Consider the following 24,195-nt stretch of genomic DNA (forward strand, 5'->3'; position numbering starts at 1 on the left):
ACATGTCCAAAATCTCTTTGCCATAGGTGAAAAGTCCTGGCAGCTCAGTGAGTCAGAACCATCACCCCCCAAGTGTGACATCCGTATGACCCCGCTTCCTCTCAGCCATCCTAAATCATGCCTACTTTTATAAGACATCATTATAACATACTTGCCCCAATAGAGAGAAAAAACAAAAAGAAAAAATAGTGTGCAAACTAAACCACAAACTGAAAAGATGGATACTCAGGAAGGGTCCTCTTACTCATAGCGCTAACGCTAACCTTTCCTGCCATGTGCTGTACTGTATGGCTGTGAAACTAAAGCCCACCTGAACAATCTGGGGTTTGACATTTTAAACTTTGTAACGAAAGCAAGTGGATTGTGGTCCAAATTCGCCATAACTTCTTGACCTGAGTGAGACACATACACTTCAAAATGCTTCACTGCCAAGACAATATCCAAAGCTTCTGTCTTGATGGTTGAATAAACCTTATGATGTTGTTTATGCGTCTTAAAGAAATACTGGTCATTCTAGCTCAGCTGCATGTACTTGCAAGAGTAATGCCTGACTCCAATATCACAGGTACCCACTACAAGCTTGAAAGATCAGCAAAACTGGGTGGAAGCCACACAGGTTCACATGCCAGTATGGCTTTCTCCCTTCGAAAGTAACGCTCACTGGCTTCTGTCCAAAGAAACTTGGCATCTTTCTTCTGGAAGGACGTCAATGGTTCAGCGGCCACAGCAAAGTTGGGTATCAATCTCCTGTAGAATCCACACATACCCAACACTCTCATAATGTCCCATCGTTTCTAAAGTGCAGGAAGTTCACACAAGTAAATTCAGACCTGCCTCCTGTAACCTCTAAAAGAGCTGCTGCACATGTATTCTGATGAGCTACTATGCACGGCCACATCAATATTGCAATATATTGCAGGGAAAAGTTTTTTTTTATATAGATTTCCAATATCCTGCCACCCTAGTCAAGCTGTTTATATTTAATATAATATAATATTAAAACATAATAATATTTTATATTATTTCTCATATACCGTATGTAGATATTGGTAGACAGTATATATAAATGACTGTCTGGTTAGCCCTAAAACCTGAAAGCCAATAATAATAATTACATATGATAGATAGTTCACATTTTATTGTTGTGGCTGTTTTCATTCCATGCTTGGCTGATATGATACAGACTTGTGACATCATCCACTCACAACCAAGCACCACACATAATACCCCAAAGCCTTTATGGTGATCCCAGGAGACTTTAACCACATGACTCTTGTCAACACCCTGACAAATTGAGTTGCATAGTAATAATATGTAGGTGTCAAGTTATGGAAGAAGGAAGAAGAATGTGTGAAATAAAGATGGCATCTGCAAATCAGCTGTTTCAGTTTTGTTTCTGTTTTAGAAACTTGTCCATTGAGTGTCTGACTATTTGAGACTTGCTAAATTGGTGGAGTATTCTTAACAACACAGTTGTGATAGCCATGTGGGACATACATATAAAAAGGAAAAATGCTTTTTATTACGATGATAATATTGTTTTATTTGCTATAATCTTTATTATTTTTTTAATTTATTATCTTTTGCTGAGAATCTGGAAGACGGGACCAGACTCTGTGATCTTGCCTTGTCTCCTGAGTGCACCTGTCATCGACATCTTTTCTAGCCTTGATTCATGCAGGGAATGATCCTTTTTTTACAACCTGCTTAACATTCAGCAATTTAAACTCTGGCGGCTGCTGAGCCCAGTCAGTGTTTTACACCCTACACTTCCACAGGAATCATTCAAGGTGAAGTTCATCCACACACTGACTTGCTGAGGCAGGGAAAAGCATTTTCTCATCTAGTCTAATTGATAGAGCTAAAATAAGGCAAGCATGCAGCAACCACCACGGGGAACTATGACAGGCTGAGCCACCTGTCAATCAAGAAATCAAGTACTTATTTTAATCTTCAAACCATGACATCAACAAAACAATCATTCTCAAAATCACCAAGGCCCAAAAATTAAAGTTATGTTTGAAGTCCTAATATCTTGTGGAAAAACTGTATTTTTGGAGTGCAAGACAAGTGCCTACGAACTTATACCCAGTGTTACAATATATACAGGGATGCACATAGCTGGTATGTAGGTACACATGTGCCACAGTCACAGCCTTAACCTACTGTTAGGCCCCTGGGCTGAGAAGTTTTGTAGGCCCTGTCCCGTCCGCCGAATTTACCGACTTTTTATGCTAATTTTGTCCCAAAAATGATAGGCCCCTAAAGTCCATGGGCCCCTGGGCTTCAGCCCAGGTAAGCCTGTGCATTAAGGCGACCTTGGCCACAGTCAGTCATTTCAAAACGCATCTTTGCATACAGAGCATGCATGAGATTGTTTTGCAAAAAATACTGCTGAGGAAGTAATGTGAAGAGAATGGAATCTCCTTTTTGAAACTCTCAAAGTTTCACAATATCAGATGGTCTACATTGAAGCATGAAACACTTTTGCCAGCCACTCAAATGCAACTTGCTACGAGTAATAACTGTGACCTGCCGCATATCTGCAGAGAGCATTTTCAGTGTGTTCTTGCCAACATGCTTGACACTGAGTTTGAAATCAGATACAACTCCCTCAAGTCATGTGATCATCTTTTAGTTTTATATCCTTCAACTTGGCCTCAGGAAATGCAAGCCCTGCTCCCTGCAGCGTTTTGGCAACACAATGATGTGCACTATTCTTCAGAAATATGAGCCCACCTTGCAATGTGACAGAACTCCTCTGTGAGAGAATAGATACACTGAAAGCAAGCAGGAAGGCTTGGCAGCATTGTCTGTGTATGACTTCATTACTCCAACATCAACAAGGTGGTTGAATTGCCTCTGACAGTCTTTGAACAGGGGATTCAAACGTCTCAACAAAATGAATGACCAAGTACAGATCTCGTCTGTCCAAGATAAAAACAGAGACATTTGACCCAAAGCCAGCTGTTGACCTGTGGATGGGAACAGCTCATTGGAGGTTCAACCAGGGACTCGGGGGTGCATCTTCATCATCTGCCTTGCAGGAAGCTGAAGCGAAGGATTAGGAGGACAGCAAAGAAGATTTTGTCATTTAAGACTGCGCTCTGTATGGTACCAAACATCTTATGGAACTCACCCAAGTACCTGCTTGAATGAAATCATTGACTGAATGGATGATAAATGGACATGACTTTAGTATGACCTGTCTGGAAACACCTCTTGCCATTTTGTGGATTTAAGATAAGATAAAACTTTTTGGATTGTTGTTACAGCCAGCAAAGTATTAAATGCAGGCAAAAACATTGGCATAGGAGGATCAATGATAAAAAGGATACAGTATGAAAAATTAAAAAAAAAAACAGCTATATATATGTTCATTATGTCCAGATTATAAAAAAGACTATTTCCATTTTTATTAGTAATCTGCCATATGTTGAATTGCACTTGAGAAATACTGTTGCATAAAAAAGAACACTGAGTTGCACAAGTCAAATATGGATGATGAATACGTTTGTACTATTGCTCATTTGTGTTTTCTAAATGCACTTGTGTTGTCAAATTGATGAAAATGTTTGAAGACGTGTTTTCTTAAGTTGCAGTGCCTTGAGCTCTAAGAGATACTGAAAAATTCACCACACCAATGAAATGAAAATTCAAGAAAGCATACTTAAGATTTTGCTTCAGCGTAAAACACTTAAGTAGCTTAACCAGAAACAAAGAAACATTTTGAAGCTTTTTCAAAGCTTTTGGTTTGTGCTAAACTCAACTAACTGCATTGCTCATCACGTAATGCATATTTTGTTACCTCCAGGTCTTGTCACATTGACTAACTGACTTAGCATTATCTGTTCACAGCATGCCATTCATTTATTTCTACTGTGACTCAGCAGTTCAGGAGTTCCACTCTTTCTCTGGACAGGATTCAGTGAGCAGGGCCTCTCTTGCTCACCTCTACAAACTTATATAGAACTTATAAAGTATATGCTGCTACTGTTCATGCTTAACAAAATTAGATTGCGTCTTTACTCTTCTTTTCGCGTTCAGCAGGAGGTCCTTTCCCCCCAGTGTGTGACCTTGTCAGTGTCTGATTAGTGTATGCTGTTTAACCTGCTTTTGGTGCACATCTAGCACTTACTGCCGTACTTCACTTACCTCTTTGTTGGTTGGGTCGGTTGGATTTAAGCATGAGGAGTGAGACTGGTTAAGGTTAGGGTAAGAATATCAGAGTACGTCAATCAGAGGCAGAGAAGGGCGGGTCATGTCTTTGCCTTCCTGGGAAGAAAATACTGCCCCTATTACTGTGGATTTTTAACCCTTTGTGTTTTACACAGTTACATAATTGTTACATAATTTTGACACCACGTCAGTCAATATAAAACACTCTCATGTAACAGTTATGGTAATGATCAAGACTATTTATTATGTCCTGTGTTGCTCACTTCCGCACCTCCCTCCCATTGTTTCCTTTGTAAAATGATCTACATTGACATTGTAAACAGCTGAGCTACATGCTAATATGTGCACCAACACAGTCTGTATTAAGGCTCTGCTATAATTAAGCAGCTATTCTTCAGAAACAGTTCCAATTTCTAAGCCCCAAGCAGTCGAGGCCTAATGAGTTTTGTAATTTAAGATCGGATGGGTGGCCATGTTGATTTAATGCATGTCCAACAAGCATTTAAACAGCCACTGGGTAACCATTAATGAATTACGAGCAGTGTGTAAAGGATGCTGCTCTGAAAGCCGAGTGGGAGCTGAGGGACAAGACATGTAGCATTCAGCGCTTTTATCATAGTGACTTGAATGAGGGTAGTTATCTAAAAGCAGCTTGTTAGTAAAGGCAGCGTGCTGTAAATTAATTAGGGCCCAGCTCTGCGGATGTGATTGGTAAGCACATGACTGCTGACACGTCATAATTTAGAGGACATCTGAGAGACTTTAAGTTACACAGTCTCTCTCTCTCTCTCTGTCTCTCTCTCTCTTGCTCTCTCTCTCTCTCACACACACACACACACACACACACAGACCTATGCACATACACTTACAATACACACACCAACCTATTTCCTAAATAATATGTTCATATGATTAATCAATAAATCAAATTAAAAAGGAAACATTTATAATACAAATTATTTAATATGTCCCTCTGGGAAATTAATTTTTTCACTCTATTAGTCATTTTTACACACAAACAGGTACACATGCAATTTATGTAGAGAGATGTCAGAACAATGGGTCTGCCACATAGCAGAGCACCCTGAGTGGTTAGAGGTTGTGAACTGGTACCATGAACTCCGGTCCCCTAGCCAAGTCCATACAGACTGAGCTACTGCTGCCCCATGTAGCTGCAAACTGTTTACTGACAACACAAAATGTTCATGCTGAGGACACCCTCCAGTAACTCTCAACCATCGCCTAGATGATGTTAGAATGGCCCAAGAATGGCCCCACCCTGCCCTTACCCCCTGACCATTGTCTCCAAATTACCATTAATGATTTAAAGTATAACTATTAAATACTGACTACCTTTGTTGAGTAGGACAGCCTGTATTGCACTGTATCACATTTTCCTCACCATGTTTTCTTGCTCATGGAGCTTCCTTAGAGGGCACTCATGGTTTTTCTACCCTGAGGCATCCAAGGGGGCACTTTTTTTCTGAACACCTGGGGGCTGCAGCCCTGGGGCAGTTGCCTGCTTTGACCTATTGATAAATGAGCCTTGCTGTCAGTGTATGTCATTTGTTTTCCTGCAGTATCCACTCCTGGCAACCAAAATGCATTTGGCAAAACAAATGAGTGGCAGAAAAACTGGCCTTGGATTGTAGTTTCCTACTGATTATTAATTTGGTAATAAGATGACTTTTGGGGCTGCACAGATTTTATACACATTGTGAGCCATTTTTTTTTCATTTAACCAAAGAATCATATGTTTACTAGTCTGCGCCCAGTTTGCTCTAAGGAAATTCTATCAAGTACATCTACCTAATAAGACTATATTGTCAAACTACTTTTGAAATGTCAGTAACATACCTTCAAGCTGACATCTTCATTGTCTGTTGTACCATGTTGTGTGTGACTGCCTAGTCTGAAATAAAAATACACAGCCTTTTGTATTATTTACATTGCTGGTATAAAAGAAGAAAAAATACAAAAACACAAAGTTGCAGCAACAACAGTTGCTCTTAAAATATTGTGATAAAAGGTTTATGTCTTTTCAGACATTTTCATTTCTTAAACCTGAAGAAAATTATGTAATACTGCAGCTGACAACAGGAAAATCACAGTTTAGATTTCCAAGATTTGCATGACTGCAAAATGTAATGTAAGAAGTGTTCAGTTAAAAACATTTCAGTTAAAAAACAAAAACTAAACCTCCGAAGCATCAGTGCTTTCAACAACATTCCAGTTTTGGGAACGAGTCTAGTTTGTTCACATAAAGGCTTTTCTGGCTGGATTCTCATGAGATGCAATATTTTCAGTGACCCAATCTGGAGGCTCATCTGCCAGCATCTGCTGAAAATGCAGATGGGGGGACTTTGGGCGCAGATGTAGTTTGATGTGCTTTATACTCTATGGCTATTTAAACTGCAAACCCTTTACTGCCCCAAAATAAAGGCAGAAGTCATGCTCTGCTGTTGTTTGCTGCCTTTAATTGTGAAAGTGAAAGTTAAACACTGTATTTCTTTGATTATCTGTTTTGTAAGACCTGTTGCTGTTGTTGATTTATTTTGTATCCACATGGTGTCAAGGATGTTTTTTAGATTAATTTAACCCAGACGTCATGGAAATTTCATAAGATTTTTCTTTCCCTCACAACAAAACAGTTTTTTATGTGGTCAGCTCTCTAGGGCAGAGGTGGGGAACCTTTTCCTTATCAAGGACCATATTAATTTGGTGAACACATACATCACGCTGACCTCTAATGCAAATGCTAGAACTGCTTCTCTTTGGCGAGGTGTCTGATGTAATATGGTAGTGATGATGATGATGATGATACTTGCAGCTGGTTTATCAGTTTTATCAGTGCTAGCAGCAGCTACAAAAAGCAACTCCCTCATAAATTCTCCTTCTATATGAGCTTTCAGCTTCTAAACTATTAGCTTGCTCACCACAAAACTTGCCTGCATAACACTGTTATGTCAGAATGTGACTTGTTTGGCACCCAAACTATGCTGAAGCACGTTTGGTCATACAGCTGATCTGGTTAAGCATGTTTCAGAGCTGTAATGACAATGGAGATGTTTTTCATCACTGCAAGCGCGTTCCCATAAATTAACGTTGGCACACTGGCTTTTTTACTTCAACAAAAAATCATTTGCCCATTTCTCTCGGTAGGCTTGACACTGTATCTGCATTTGTTTTCCTGACAGTCGCCATGATGCAGTGAGATGACATTAACCTGCTAAGTACATGTTGCACTCAGGGACCACTCGGAAGGATGTGTTAGTCTACTATTTTATGTTGTTTTCTTTTATCACTGAAAGAAGGAATTGCTGTCTGGAGAATTTGGGGGGATTTCTGAGCTGCTTTTTTTGTATTTATGAATTGCCTCATGGGGCCTCTCTATGTCTCAACCCCTGCTCTCAGGAGTAATTTATTATCCTTCTGCCTGCCTTCTAGTTGTTTTGCCTTTATTTTCTCTGTGAATTTTTATTTGGATATATATCTATTGCTTCTGCTTTATGCGGACTGCAGGTGCAGTGCATTAACATTTTATTGGTCCTCTTTCACCTCCTTCAGATGATCCAGGGTTTATATGATTAGAACAATGAAAGGAAAAGTGCTGAAAACACAACAGTCACAACACCTCTGAATGTCAAGCAATCTTGCCTTGGAATATGCTGTTTAAACTCAAATTCAGCAAGACTGATCCCAAGAAAAACAACAGCATCAGTCATTAGCTCAAATGCTTAATCATGGGGCCATGATTACACCCATATTTCCCCACTGTGGGACTAATAAAGGAATATCTTATATTGGACAATTCTGCACATCACAATTACATTAAGTTCCATGCCAACACAGGAAGTGCTTTATGAGTTTTAGTAACGAAAAGTGCTCTTACTTGTCCTTTTTAACTTCCTGTCTGTGCTGCAAGTTGGATTGTAATGCATTGTGTGGGTGAACATCTGTTGCTTGTGGTGACCTTGCACCTGCATTTTAGCAAATATCTGACAAGTTTTAACAATAAATCATACATCATTAAGGACTGCTAGAGTTGGAAAGATATGCTTTCTTCCATGGCAGTCTGACAAACATTGACCGCTGTTAACATAGCAGTGCTAATTAGATCTGTTCTCCTGCACAGTGCTGGGATCAGATGGTCATGTTGTAATCTCGACTGAGAAACAAAACAGAGAGATCATTGTTTATTCTGTAACATATTCTTCTCTTTCCCTTCTCCACTCTATTACAATTGTACAAAGATGCTGTCCAATATGTACTATTGTACAATGTGAGGCCAGTCGTTGGGTTCCATATTTATGCAAAGTGTAAACAGCCTTCTCACAACTGTTCAAACTGAAAAAAAAAAAACCAATTACAATTAGTCATTTGGCAGATGCTTTTATTCAAAGCGACGTACTCATATGAATGTGGGGTTCAGTATCTTGCACAAGGATACTTTGGCATGTGAACTGCCACGGCCAGGGATCAAACCACCAGCCTTCTGATCGGTGGACGTCCGCTCCACCTCCTGAGCCACAGCCGCCCTGCACAAAAAACAGTCAACAGTGTAAAAATAGAAGTTGTATGGTCTGACCAGACAAAAATAGTACATGTAGTGTGAGTTAACAGGTTCAAGGTACAAGATTAACAAAATCATACCGTGTCTTCCCAGCTTGTAAAGAACCTGTATCCTCTCTAGAACATCTCAAGAACCAGTCTGTAATGCCAGCGGACCACCCACCCGCGTCCCCACCTTTGCCAGTCTCCGTGTAGTTCTTTCAGGCTGTGACCAGCTGAGCCCTGTGAGTCAAGGCCCAGCCACCAGACGCTCGCTGGTGAGCTTCTCTGCCAGGTCTGACTCCATGACATCAATGCATCAGTAATAATGCAATGATATAATATACTGTGTAAGGGTTTAGTTATAGGGGACATTTTTCTGCATCAAGTACTTTTACTTATAATGTGAAATCAAATCATTTTAGAACCTTTTCCTCTTTGTACTTACATACTTTTATTAGAAACATTTTCAATCCAGGATGTCTACAAACAAAATAAAACTACAGCGTAGTTTTAATATTTTTAATCAACCCTCTTAGGTTGCTCCAGTCGTCAACAACAACTTGGACTCGGAAACAACTTACGCAAAAAAGATACAACTAATATTATTATGGCCTACTTACTACACTTTGATGGCTCAGGTGGGGCCTAATAAAGCCGCAGTCTGCATCTCCCAGATGAATAGAATCTCCTTACTTAACAGTCTTTCCACTTAGTCTTGCATTTCTTGGTCAGGTCCTTCTCATAAGCAAGTGGAAATAAATTAGCTTTCTGGGGCTGTGATATGCTTACACATTTCAAAGGGCAAAATAGTTCTCACAGCCTTTTACTGTAAACATTAAATGATGCATGAACCCTAAATTGTCAACAAGGAAAACACTACTCAGCAAGCAAGGACTGGAAGAAAGGCTGTGAACAGATGCAGGAGAGGTGGTGTAGGAGAGGGGAGAGGAGGTGGTGGGAGAGATGGCATGCTGGTGGCTGCACTTCTCCCTGCTGCAGTTGCTAGTTTAGTGGTAACATATATATGTGTTTGATAATAACAATAATAATGCTGGTTTCTCCTGGGAGGGCCAGATTCCTGGATGGGTGGACTTGTACACTGAAAATAAGAGGCCAAGGCCCTCGAGCATAAGTAAAGACTCTGAATACCACTCCACCACTGCATGTCAATACCATGGCTCAGAGGTTGTTGTTTGGAAATCAGTTGGGAACCATTTAGTTTACATTTGTAAAGCATGTGGTTAAAGTCTAAGGCATCAATTTCTCCATCCTCCACAGGTGAGGGAGGTGTGGGTGGAGGCCAACAGTTCTCTCTCTCTGCATCACTCTGCATTCCCTAGAGATTTACAGTCTGATCGTTTTGCAAACCAATCAAACCTCTGAAAGATTTGTTCCCTCTGGCAATGACTCTTTGCCTGGATATTCTGTTTCACTCTGACATTTGTTACAGAAGTTTTACATGTTCCTACCATTATTTTAATGGCAACAATCATGAGCAACTTATTGTTTCTATTAGTGACTTTCAGCCATTAGTCTGTGTCTGTCCCTCTGTCTGTTGATTAATATTGACCCTGGGAAGTTTTGATTGTAACATCAGTTAGGCTAACTTGATACAGTTGATTATTACTCACATGAAAGTCACTAATAGGACATCAAACAGAATGAAGACAGGCAATCTGGACTGCAGATTGTGGAATTTTCTCAGATTATCTTCTACCTCCTCCTTGCTACTTTGACTACAACTGCAATTTGTTTTTTGATCTGCAGAGAAGCCCCTTCATGTTTAAACACAGACTACATGCTTTTTACACCCATGCATTTTTGCAATAGATGGTGATGCAATGGCCTTCAAAAAAGAATTTGGGTACACTGCCTTGTTGTTGTCTTGAGGAATCACATTTCATTCAGCTGACTTAACTTGATTCAATTTAACCACAGGTACGAGCCCCCAGTACGACACAAGCATTTCAATCAGGAGAGACAAGTGAATGAAGGAAAGATAATTGTTTATTATGACAGATGATGTGTGATGATTAAGTCTTGTCAGAAAGTCTTTGGTACTTAGACTCCACAGGGAGATCATGTAATCGAGGGGCATCGCCCTGAGCATGCGTGCCCCCCCACTGGTGGTGGTGGTGGCTAATGACCCTCTTGACTGATGATGAATGATGAAGCTGAAGATCTGCAAAGACTTGGCAGTGATGTGGAGGTGGAGGGGTGCACATAACAGCAGCATGAAAGGATGGAGGCAGAGAGAGAATCAGATTTAAGAAAGACAACAAGATTATAGGCTAACGGTGAAGGTGTGACACTCTGCTATTGGACAGATGTGACCAGCTGATGAGAACAGCTGATATCTCAATTAACAGCCCCAGACATGGACAGCAAAGAAATGATGAGTGAGCATGTGTGAGAGGAGTGAGTGCAGGAGGATGAGAGATAAGCTACAGGCCTAAGCGTGCAAAGGAATCATCTTCCTGACTGAACTTTCACTAGAGCTTCATAGCTCAGAGTGGATCGTCAAAGTCTTTATTCCCTCTAACCCTGAGCTTTGAAGTGATTAATTTCCTTCTGTATCATGTCAGTACACATCAATTAAAGCCTGTAACTTGACAGACGGAGGTCAAGGTCTAATTCAATCTACAGACTTCCAACAAATTACATTAAGAACTGCTCTTCATCCCTGCATTGTCTTCATCTGTTTCTGTCCTTGCTCTCTCTCTCTCTCTCTCTCTCTCTCTCTCTCATGCTACCTCTAAGCGTCCCAGCTTTCAGTTATACATATTGCTTTCTCATCAATGGCCTTTTGCAGTCTCATTTATTATGTTGTGTTTTCCTTGAGCATCATCATCATGGAGCTGTGTAAGTCTCAACATTGAAGAGTATCATGCAGAGGCTTTTTAATGTTCCATTTCCACCATCTAATGAACTATTTATTTGTTTTTCCCCATTCACAGCTATAACTTTGCGGGAGAGAAAAATCTTTCCCAGCAGCTTTTCCCTGCTTGCAGGTTCCTATTTATTCTCTTTATTCCATACAAAGGTTTTCACAGTCGGAGTAAAACCACGGGACCTCGCTGAAACTCACTCAATCTACCAACCGTGAGAAGAGCTGTTTCCAAGTCGAGCTGCTTATGAAGATAAAAATGATTGAGTCTTAAAGGCAAACATATTCTGACTGACTCGCCCTGCAGCTTTGAAGTGGCGCCTTTTCCCTGAGTGAGATAAGCTCAGCCATTGCCCTGTGTGTACAGGATGGGAAGGGAGGATGGAAGGTCTGCACACAACTGAAGACTTTCTGTTTGCTTGCTACTGGGCTTGTAGAGTTAGATAACTTTTCTTATCCTCTCTGTCTCTAACCCTAATTCTTCTCTCTTCTTTTTACCATTTATCTTTCCTCATGCATCAACCAATATGTCCATCCAGCCGGCAGGATACAGAAGTGTGGGCCCACCAGGTGCCCAGGTGTCTCTGGAGCAGCAGGCCTACATGCTGTTGACAGAGCCAGAGAGGCAGACCATGGCTTACTACCTGCAGGAGTACCAGGAGGGTCACATAGGAGTGGAGCCATTGGCCATGGCTCTGTTTGAGCTCTTCAACACACATGCAAAGGTGACTGTACAGCTGGTCTCTGTGGCCCTGTTCACACGCAGTAGAGTGCATCTCCACTTGCATCTTGAGTGACCACTTGTAATTGGATCTCTTGGAGCTTGTGAGAAAATGTTCATAACATAGCTCATAAAAATAAAAAGCTTGAATGTACGTGAAAATGTCGATATAAAACTTGATATTCAGACCAAATTTCTTTTTTCTCTTTCTCACCTATCCAGAGATGTGAACAGCCTGTAAGATGTTTGGAACTTGGCTAGGGAATTTTGTACAAAAAGAGTTTGCTAGCACTTTTTAATAAAGCACCCTCTATAAACCCTCTAATCAGTTCTATTATGTATCTGATTGATTTTGCTGTATTTTCTTGTAAAATTTCATATAACAGAGAAAGAGAAGAAAGCATCAGATCAATAAAAAGTCAGTATTCTTATACAGCCATTAAATGACCCGATATGAGCCCAAAACAAAGCACCTTAAGAGCTCCTTATATCCATACTAGATCTTAAAAATCTTCCAGTGAAAACCTTTTAATCAAGCTAACAGGCATCATAAGAGGCATGCAAGGTCATCCATCCTTCTGTTTGTGAGGCAGTTGTGTTAAGAAACACTTGCAGGCATACTGATGCCCACCATTGTGAAAAACAGTTGAAAATGAAAGAAACAACAAAGTCCAACTATGTGTATGGAATGATAAATAATACATTTACATGAATTCTGACCCTGACAACTGAACATCATTAGTCAATAATGAAGCTACCTGGTGATTATGAAGTCAGTGAGTAAGCATCATTTTCAGCATTTCTATTTGCATGATAGCACATTCAAAGACATTTGGACCATTTCTTTTTTCAAGATTCTAACCGTAATTTAAAAAAATATTTTAGACCCTTTCTTGATCCCGGAGTCATCTAGAAATCCTTTTCCACTTCCTGGGTGTAGCAGTTGAAGACAGGAGGAAGACATGACAGATAACACCTGGGATGTTTTTATGCACACCCTACATAATTCTTTAAAAAGGGAATGAGTCGTAATATTCTGTTCTCATATTTTTATACTTTCTCCTACCAATGAGCAGGTACATTGACATGAAAATGTTCCAGTCATAACAACATTTCCCTCCCCAACACTAATTCCCAAAGAGACTGGCAACAAGACATGTGGCTACATTAAGGAACTGTGAAATCAAATCAGTTTAGAACCAGATGGTACCTTAACTTTTCTGTGTGAATACCTGGAACTCCAGTTAAGAACTTAAAATTTTAGAACAAAGGTACACTTAACTACAATTTCAAGGATGTATTTAACTGTTCCCGGAGGCTATTATAAGTTCAACGCAATACAAAAACAACAAAATCATCAGGAAAGTAATTTACTGTATTATATGGGGCCATTTTGAAATGGAAATTAGGATCCATTGTGTCTTTGTGTAGACCAGTTATGTGGTGTCCTGTTCACCTTTAAAAGCTGGATTTTATAGAACAGGTGAAAATTCTCAGTGTTGTAATTATTTTTCAATGCAACTGCCCTTTATTGGAAATTGCATGTAGTATCAGCAGTTCCATTGAACAAATAATAATAAAAAAAACTTCAAATGACCAAAAATCAGATTTTCTCTTTTTCTATGTATATAATTTCAGTTGTTTTATTTATATTAAAACCCAACATGACCTTGCTCTTTGCTAATTACATCTCATGAGCATTCTATATCCAAAGTAACAGTGTGTAGGATTTAAAAAGTTTGAAAGATGCTGTAATCACATAAAAATAATACAATTCCTACACATAGTAACTTAATAACAGCCTACAACGTTCTGCTTTTTCTCTCATGCATGTTCTTATCCCAGTTTTGTCTCTTCTCCTTCTCTCCAGTTGTCCATGTTGTCTGAGGTGAGGAGTCTGGTAGCTCCCCAGGATCTGGAGTTGTATGACAGGCTGGTGTTGCACCGCGAGAGGGAGGCTCATCAGGCCTGGCGTGGAGGCCTGGGAGTGATGCATCCACAGGCCCACTGCAACCATGCAGCCCCTGTGATCCATAATGCAGGACACACCGTCCCTTCTACGGTAGATCTGTTATCCATTTTACCTGAAAGTGTGACATGCATTGAAATATTTTCTTGACTTGTTCCACTTTGCCACTTTAATGTGACCTGATTCAAAAGTGCATATCACATACATTAGAGGTAACAGAGCAAGATAAGAACTGACAGGGCAACTCCTATGCTGGATTTTCAACTTTGTAAAAGGCTATTTTTTTTTTACTAACAACCACCTTCTCATTACATGGCAGCTTACCAAATCATCTAATATTGATTTAAAATTATTTACTACACACCTAATTTAATTTTCAAGTTATGCCAACTGGCTGGCACAAAGTGCTGCGTGTTAATTTCATTAGCAATTATCCAAATAGACTGCATCTCTTGATTGTGGACTGATGTGACTGGATAAAAGACGTCTGTTGTCCATCTGAAATAGACCTCATTGAATATACAATTGCAGCCCAACAAAGCTGTTCAAAAAATAAGGTCAGATTTTGTGTTCTTGCGGACTTATGAAACATCATCAAGGCCCAATTCAAAGTCCACATTTAGACCAAGGCCTTCCTGCCTGGAAGGTGTTGTGGTAAAATCTCTTCAGATGGGAATCTTCAGTGAATCTTCTTCAAAGAAAAGCTCACAAATGACGTAAGGCGCAAAGACAGGCAATTCTTAGGCTTCAATGAAATACCGCAAAGTCGAGGCTGGTTCATGAACACAGCACTGAAACTGAATCAGAAAGTATCGCCTCATATCACCTGGTTAACTCCCACCATTGTGGGGTCTCTCCAGGGTAACACCTCTTGATCCGTTTTGGAGAATTCTCTATTATTAGTTTCCAACCGACCCTTCAGCCTTCATACTCAAAAATCACATATATTGGGTTGTCAATCACACATCAAATCTAGTCGACAGTCATACCTATAACATGCCTGCAGTTTTCATAAGACTGGCATATAATCTACACCTTGTATGGTTGACATACACCTGAAAAATGGAGAATGTACTCCCTGTCTGCACAAAAATCTAAAAATATACCACAAAGTTTTCATGTCCCACCATTTTATTAATGTACTTTGGGACCTGACTTGTGAGTATGGAGTAGGCAAGTATCTCAGCAGCTACTTTGCATTTACCAGTCATATATTCTAATTTTAATCATACAGCTGTTACAGTGTCACCACTAACGTTTTTTCAGGCAAAAATGAATTGTTTTGATTTCTGCTATTTCGTCAAGGTATCAAAATAATTCCCTCTTGAAAATGCATTCAGACAAGATGGGTAAGACTGGCCAGGTCATCTGGGCATGTAGTAACCTGTCTCAGTGTCATCCCTGGTGTGATCAGTGCTCTCTCTGCAAGCACTCTGCTACTTTACCACTGGGATAACTCTGATGTTTCCATAGACTTTTAAAGTTAAGCTTACAATTATCAGTCATCTGACTGTCATTTGTCTGATAAGCACTGGAATGGTCAGAGGATAGTGACTCTGGTCAGCCAAAAGTGTAAACAGGCTTAGTGTGGGTAAATCCATGTAGAGTGCTCATATGTGTAAAACATATTGATACTTAATGACAGTATATCAAAAATTTCTGAGCAAATATTGAGATTTATCTGTTCATTTTGTGGAATGATACGTGTGTAGACGAGGGCACAGCGGCTCTGTTCTATTCTCACTCTGTCAACCTTGCTCTTATTTTGCGCTGCATTATTTTATCTGTCTTCAGAGACACATATCATTTTCCCTTTCCTTCAGTATCGGCTTCCAAGCATCACTCTTTGACATAGAGCAGCTCATCTTTGTGGCAGGCCAGCGACTATGTAGTATTGATGTTTCACTGTGGGCCGCATCAACCCAGAGCCCTCATTCTGCCAGGTGACAGTCTGCTTCTGATCCACTTCCTCCAGCGATCTGGCCCCTAGAAGACACGACAGATCAATGTGATGTGTCAACACTGTTTGGTGTTAGCTTCAACAAAGCATGGCTTATTTTCCTCTGCTTCATGATTCTGGTCCAGTGCCTAAACTGGTGACCAGACTCTTTGGTTTTTGGTGTATTTCTCTTGTCGTGGTTAGCTGCTTGATGCCGCCATTAAAAGCTTGCTGGTGGCAGTGCCTGCCACAGCACACCATGTGTCTGTGTAATTGCCTGTGCTGGCACAGTCATTATTGTGGTTGTGAAATAACAACCCCTCGATAAAAAGCTAATTGCATTTAATTGACAGTCACTTAGTTACTCAGCAAGAAACAGTAAGATTCACTGTAGCAACAGCATGTTATGACACCCCATTGTCTCATTAGATAGATATTTCTATACAGGTTAACTGTAAGATCGCCATTTAGAATAGCCAGTAGCTGTAATTGCCCATCTCTTGGCATACTCCGGTGCCAAGCGATGGGGGAGGGGGTATTTGGAGATGTGCATGAGTTAGAGCGCTTTATACTGAAGCTTAAAAACAGATAGAAGATAAGGAAAAAAAACAATCCTGTTGGATAATATCTTATAATCCAGGGTTGTAATTGTTTAAATGATTTTTTTTTAAAAACTGCACCCTTGCCAGAAACCAGAATGGTGCACTGGGGTCCTCTGAGTGGCGTGTTTCAGCTTGGCCAGTGTTTTTGATGTTGTCAAAAGAGGCCAAAGAGAATTCTGCCATTCTAAAAATGACAATGAAAAAGGATATTTCCTTTTCACTTTCATAACAAATGAGCCACAATCAGGATATAATTCCAATTGGAATGTCTATTTTTTTTTTTTTTTAATTTCACTGGCAAGTTTAGGATTGCTTATTATCTGCCTAATTGAAAATAAGTCTGAGTCAACTTCACATTCAATTTCCCAGCAGACATTTTGACTTGTCGTTGTAGAAAAAGCTTAGGTGTTACTAATAACATTAACAATAGCTCTGTTTTATTCAGTAAGCCAGGGCAGTGTGACAGCCTGAACCTGACGCAGCTAAATAGAATTCAACCATCATTCATTTTATTATTTACACCTGTGTTTGTCCTCCTGTGACATGTTAAAATGGCTTCTGTGAAAAAGACTAAAACAAAGAAATCATGCCTCAAGACTCACAGGTGACAAGCAACATGGCAGACAGCAGTCTGTATATGTGTCGCTCATTCAGTGATTTCATTCAGTCTCAAACACAGAAGCTAAAAAGAAAAGGAAAAGGTTTCGCGGGCAAAAATAAATAATAACTGTGTTTCCATCTTTCATGGGTTGAACTGATCAGTTTATTTTACTGAATCACAGTAGTCATTTTCATACAACACTCTTATAACATAGTCTTGGGCAAATTTATACTGAACTAAACTGATGAAATGAAGATATTCTTGATCTGGACCCCCTTAAAGGTCTCCTGGGGGTCCCTGAAGCCCACTTTGAAAACCATTGCTCTGTCGTAATGAAACTATAGAGCCTGCAGCCTCAAATGATTCAGCTGTTACAGAAAAAAAAACACTTTGTTCTAACTATCTAAACTTTCTTGCACTCATTATGTTGTCCTGTGGGGCAAATCCCATCCATCTGCTATCTGCATTAAGTAGGTTAAAGGAAACCACACAAACTTTTTATTACAGAGTTCACCCTGCAGTACTACAATGCTTCATACTGTTCCTTTCAGACTGATGGCACGGTTGGTGGTTGGACAGAAAAGGACCAAGAGGAGAACACTAATGCCTTACAGAGCATGGCACTGGTATGTGTCATTTGCTTCATCTTCCATAAAAAGATGCATATGCAGAGATAACTGTTTGGTCTGTGAATGGGTTTCCATGATTGTCCAACTTTAACACGCCATACTTAAGGCTTCAGATTTGGTCTAAAACTGGAGATAATGCATTACTCAACAGTGCTCCCATAGTTCCAGTGGACAGATTAGATTAACAATATAAGATTTAAAGGTGAAAGCCTTATTAGGAGTTCCATTGAAATTATTGCCCATAAAGTTGGAATAATTTTGTTTTCACACACAATCCTCTGTTTATTTCTATTTAAATGCATCAGTCATCACTTTTGACCAGGTGCAATGATTACATTATGTAATGTAATCATTATGTACATTATGAAGATATACACTTTATCTGTCAAGAATAAATCACATTGTCACAATCATTTCATGAAAAGAGGCAAAAATATTTTATTCCAACTTGCTCATAAAGTTGGAATAAACAGTGTATAATGTTCATTACATCCCACAACAAGAAAGAGCATGATTATAAACACAGCACTGGGGCTAAAATCTGAAGCCTAGAAAAGCCATAAAGTCATTAAAATCATGAGTTTATCCCCTCAGCACATTTCATGGCAATCTGACCATAAATTCATTCGATATTTAATTGCAATCATAACATTTTAGCCAGAGGGAGGCAATAGATGAAAGCTCATGGAGTGTCCAGAATTTCAGAGTATGCTCCCCAGAGTTCATTCTCTAGGGAGCATAAATGTGCTTAGTGAATCTCATTACGATCCTTAATGCTGAATGCAGAGGTAGATTTTTTTTGTGTGTGTACAGGTGATGAGTTTGCTAGAAGAAAGTTCAGGGTCAGGGACAGTCACCAGAAAGATTAGAATTCATTCTCTGGACCCACACGGGGGTTGGTTTCTAAACTTTACAAATTTATTTCTGGTTGTCCTAAATCTTTACCAGTAGACTTAAATGAAAGAGAGATTTGCTGGGACACAGTGTGGAAAAATCTTAAGGATACATCCAAAAACCCCAACCATCAATTGATACACTATAAATATGTTCATAGGTTGTACCTCACCCCCAGAAGGCGTTATTCTATGAAGATCATCACATCTTCAAATTGCGGTCTTTGCCCACTTAATACCCAGGGTACATTCATGCATGTTTTTTGGCAGTGCCCGGGCATGATCAAATTCTGGAAGAAAGCGTCTCTCACTTTGAGTGACATTCTAGGGTGAGGATCCCAGTCTTCACGGCCTTGCTTCTGCTTGACGGCGATTTTTCTCTAAACTTGTCCCTGCAACATAGGAGCATTCTATGGGCTGGCCTCACTGCGGCCAAGAAGATGTTGACCCTCAGATGGCAACCGCCGCATTCCTTGGATTGGCAGCATTGTGCCAACTCATTTCTTGAAATTGTTTTGATGGAGTGTTTAGTGGCACGTATACATGGGGCCAGCCATAAAACTCTGCGGGCCTGGGAGATGGCACACAGCGCAGTTAAAGAGAGGGTGCAGCGCGGCCAACCTTGATTTTTTTCTGTTCTTATTTTTACTGGGGGGAGAAATCCTGGGTGGGAGGTCCATGGGGAGTTGCCATAGGGATGGTGGGAGGCTGGGAGGGATATAGAGTTTCTTTATATTGTTACCTGCCTGCAATGTACAAATGATTTTGTTTGTCTCTTATTTTTCTGTGTTTTTATTTTTACTCACTGCATATGGAGGGGAATAAGAAGGGGAAGGGGGGTTAACAAAAAAAAATTCACAAAAAAGAATTCATTCTCTGGTGCTACCTTGAATATTCATCTCTAATTTCCAAAACATTTGGTTTGTAGAGTCAGAAAATGTAATTTCATAGTAGCACTCAACAAGAGGTCACAGGCCTGAAAACCATTACAAGTGCTCTGAACCATTGTGAAGCCAAGGGGACAAAAAGACTAACCATCATCATCTTTAGGCCTCAAAGTCCAAATTCATGGATGTGTGTATTGATGTGTGTTACTATTAGTTTTCCATAGTTTTGTCTCCATCAGCAAGCTACAAACTGAACATTTTGAACTTCCTGTAAATACTGAAAGGGTCAGGATTGATTTTCTGATTCTCAGAGAAAAGGAAATCAGTCACCACTGTGTCACCAAATCATCTAGGGCTGAATTGTTATGGATTATAAATCAATGGCTTTTTTCATTTTCTTACTGCTCTATTGCGCTCAGAGAGTGGGTTTCATGTATACTTCTTTTCATTGGCAGGATGAAATGCAGGCTTCAGGTGAATCTCCTCCACCCTTCAGGGCTGCTCCTCTACAGGCTCAGAGCAGGCTGTCGAGGGAGAAGGACCTTAACTGGAAGCCTTCAGCACGGCTGGTGCAGCCTGGCTCCAATCTGCTCTTCACTGGCCCCACCCGGCTGCTCCAGGACTGCCTCCACAAGTCGCTCAAATCCCTCCCCGCCATCCACCAGCCCTCACCAGTCTCTGGCCACCACACTTCCCTCAATGCACTCCATCACAGCTGTCAGAGTTCCCTCCAGCTCTCTGACTCCGAACAGCACAACCACCCTCACTTTGCTCATCACTTCCACCACCACTCTGCTCACCACAGCCGGCCCAGTTCAGGACACCACACCTGCCCAGGCTTCCTGCACCATCGTGACTCGTCCAGCTCTGCTAAGCCAGAGGCGTCTGTCAAGCTCTCTTCCAGATCCAGCTCCTATGAGAAGTCCGCCATCTTGTCAAAGTCTGCATCCTCTTCCAAAGCAGCATCTCCCATGCCATCCCCTCATCCATCACCCCGTCCCTCGCCATGCCCCTCCCCCTGCCCCTCAGTCATCACACCTGCTGCTCCACCCTGTAGTCCTGACCGGCCCTGCTCACCTGCTCTCGCCCAGAAAGTCATCATAACAGACATGAACCGGCTGTCTGCAGATTCCAGACCACAGCAAAGAGGTACACAAGTCTGTGGCTATGCTGCTGTAAACTCTCAAAAAAACAACCCATATTTAAAGTCTCAAAGCATTAAATAATAACAGCCCCCTTCAGTCCCAGAAAACATGGAGAGGCACTTTGACGTTTAATGTATTTACATGGGGAAAGTGTTGGAGATGACATGAAGCACAGGTCCACAGTTTGAATTGGTGGTTACATGGTAACAGACCACAGAGTTTTCAAACCAAAAGCGCAAGTGCGACATTGTGTTGAGTAAGCCAGTTGTTTCAAATAGACAGAGCAGCTGCACAAGCCAGTGTGGCGCTTAATACACAAATTTTCTGCCAATTTTCTTTGATCAAAGTTCAACAAAATTGAACTTTGAACTAAACTGAACTTTGACTCAAACACATCAACCCAAGGAAGGCTAGTTGTTATTGATCTCTGAATTCTCTGTGCACTCTAACTCTGTAATTTATAGAGTATCAGGATAGATGCTTTGTTGGATTATGTGTTGCCTATTATTCTGTGGACAACTTTCCAAAAACGATTTGCTCTTGTACATTTTGTTTGAAACAGACATCAGACCAGTAGTCTAGAGTGAGTGAGAACAGTAAAGTGTGTGGGCTTAGATTAGACAAAATATGATAAGACTGCACAGAGACAGGCTTGAAGGTACGAGATCAGGTGAAGTTCTGAATGAAATAAGCAAAAATAAAATAAGACATTGAATAGACAATAAAGAAGCTATACACAATAAATACATTGCAATATCTTGTAAAGTAATTATGCAAGTACTTAAATCAATACACACAATACCAAAGAAATCCAGAAATCCAGTAGTGTAACTACTTGTATATTGTACAATACTGACAGGCAAGAGGTAAATATGGAGATAGAGGTCATACTAAAATGTAATGAAATAATATTGAAATGTGATAAAATGTTTGTTTACAATAAATGTTAGATAAAAGCCTGTCTTGAATAAAGTTTCTTTCTATACTGGGGTAAATAAAGGCCACTATCCAAGAACAGACAATACTCCTGGTGTAGTATGTGTTGGTTCTTTGTGCACTAATTTCATATTGTCCCATCCAGGGGCCACCCTGTCCCAGCTGTCAGACAGTGGCCAGACTCTGAGTGAGGACAGCGGTGTGGATATAGCTGAGGCAGGAGGCCTCAGTAAGGATGGCAGCCCTCGACCCAGCAAGAACCAGCAGGGCCATCTGGAACAGCCAGGGGCTCATGCACTTCCTCCAGGGGCCACCAGACAAGTGAGGGTTTTGTTTTGTCAAACATAACCACTTCAACAAGTCATTAGATTCACCATGTTGCTCATAGTTAACTAATCCAGATTATCCTGTCCCAAGGTGGCTTACTATGGTTTCAGATCTCTGCATCACTACTTCAGTTGCTTTCATTACTTTTACAGAATTAAGTTAGCAAGCACACATTACAGCACAACTTATCAGAGACAAGTAAAAGCACTGCAGATACAATGTGATTAATTACGCAGCAGCAGATTATTTGCTGTCTCATAATGATGTAGCATTTGAGCACATGACTGTATGGCAGCAGACCAATCAAATGAACAGATGAAGAAAAAAAACAAGAGTAAAATGAAATATACTCTCATCTCAACTCATTTGCATACGAGGAGAAGATTGTGTTGTGGGGAAATTAGATTAACAGAAGACAAGATGTGAAGAATTTGACAAGAATATAAACTATTTCTTTTGTCATGGAATTGTAATAAGAGATTTTCATAAATCAGGATCTGTGGATTTAATCTAGAGACCTAAATTGTCTTGTTAGCCACCAAACCACAGAGCTAAAACCTTTATGGTCTTACAGGAGGAAAAAATGAAGTGGAAATTTGTAAAATAAATTGAACCCATTGAGAAAACTTTTTTTTTTTTTAATTTAAATACTTCCAGTGCAAATCAGTTTAGAAGTCATTTAGGATAATCTTGTTCCTTCCAATTGGAGCATACGGGGGACAATGAGAAATAAAAAGATACTCAACTCAACACTCAACACAGGCAGTTTATAAAAGAGATGCATGGTACTGTTATGTTTTTAGCAGAGTTCAAGGGACCCAAAACACCGGTCTCAGACCGATGAGACAGGAAGCAGATGACAGCTTAACCATTTAATGAATATGAGGCAGGGTATGAGACGAGGCAGAATCCAATGTGACTGAAGGCGAGCGGAGACAGGTCCAGATTCTTCGTGACAGCAGACAGACTTAACCAAGTTCTTCAGTGAGAGCAGACCGGCAGGGCATGGGCGACAGCAGGTGAGGATGAGACGGCTGAGCACATACAGGGAAACACAAGTCAGGAAGGCAGGTAGCAGACAAGACGAGGAAATACTGACAAAGGCACTTAGGGCTTTTCTTGAACTCTGGTCGTTACCACGCAGCAAGACAGACGATATGACGAATACTGGTTGAAACCCTGGTGCTACTGTGTAGGCAGGTGAGTTTTGATTGCTTGATTGAGAGAAGAGTTTTATCATTTTAAAATGTAAATTAAGTATTCCACTTTAACCTGAGATGAAGAAACTGAGAAAATACACACACCAGTTGTGTCAGCTGCTGTCACAGTGACAGTCAATGGACATGGACTATGCACATCTTTTTTATACTAACTTAAAATTGTATATTATGACACTTGTATGTAGTATATACTGTATATAATTAGTATGTGGTATAGATTTGGGAGGCAGCAAGTGTCAGCCACTTCTCTCTGCCACACTCCAGTGAAACTCCATCCTTTTAGTTCAAACACTAACTGCATGGCAGCGTGGCATCATTTTATGCTGTAGCATACAAGACACCTGCAGACAGATGACGGAGTACTGATCCTGATATGTCAATCTGGGAAGCAAATGTGATAAAATTGCTGCTTTCCTGAAGAGTTGACATGCATCAAGACAGTGCTGGTAGGTTTTATATTAAAAACTGTTAAATCTGCCCTCCCCAGCCTCTACCTTTCCCTCTGCAGTTTCAATGACTCTTCCTTGTATTAGGTTTTTTCTCTCTTTTTTCTTATTTACTGCATGGCTTGTGCTATCTTACAGTAAAGTCACAGATCAATCAGAAATGCAGGAATATGCATCAATAGGCTTTATTTCTTTATTGTCATTTTGCATTTGAGTCAGTGAACAAAAAACTGATAGAAGCACCCCTCTGGTCCAGGATA

At 40.3% G+C, this 24,195-nt stretch overlaps 1 protein-coding gene across 2 annotated transcripts in view; it reads left to right on the top strand.

Annotated features, from left to right (window-relative positions):
• Positions 1-24,195, top strand: part of whrnb (whirlin b) — a 91,435-nt gene that overhangs the window by 59,360 nt on the left and 7,880 nt on the right. The window contains exons 6-10 of one of the 2 annotated variants that reach the window (XM_076730969.1): positions 12,160-12,345; positions 14,212-14,403; positions 18,004-18,078; positions 20,317-21,010; positions 22,088-22,263. In XM_076730969.1, coding sequence (XP_076587084.1) covers positions 12,160-12,345; positions 14,212-14,403; positions 18,004-18,078; positions 20,317-21,010; positions 22,088-22,263 — 1,323 coding nt within the window. The remainder of the gene's footprint in view (positions 1-12,159; positions 12,346-14,211; positions 14,404-18,003; positions 18,079-20,316; positions 21,011-22,087; positions 22,264-24,195) is intronic. The other variant, XM_076730970.1, reaches the window with a different exon arrangement.

Source organism: Chaetodon auriga, chromosome 5 (genome assembly GCF_051107435.1).
Source record: "Chaetodon auriga isolate fChaAug3 chromosome 5, fChaAug3.hap1, whole genome shotgun sequence".
In the NCBI taxonomy this organism is placed as follows: domain Eukaryota; kingdom Metazoa; phylum Chordata; class Actinopteri; order Chaetodontiformes; family Chaetodontidae; genus Chaetodon; species Chaetodon auriga.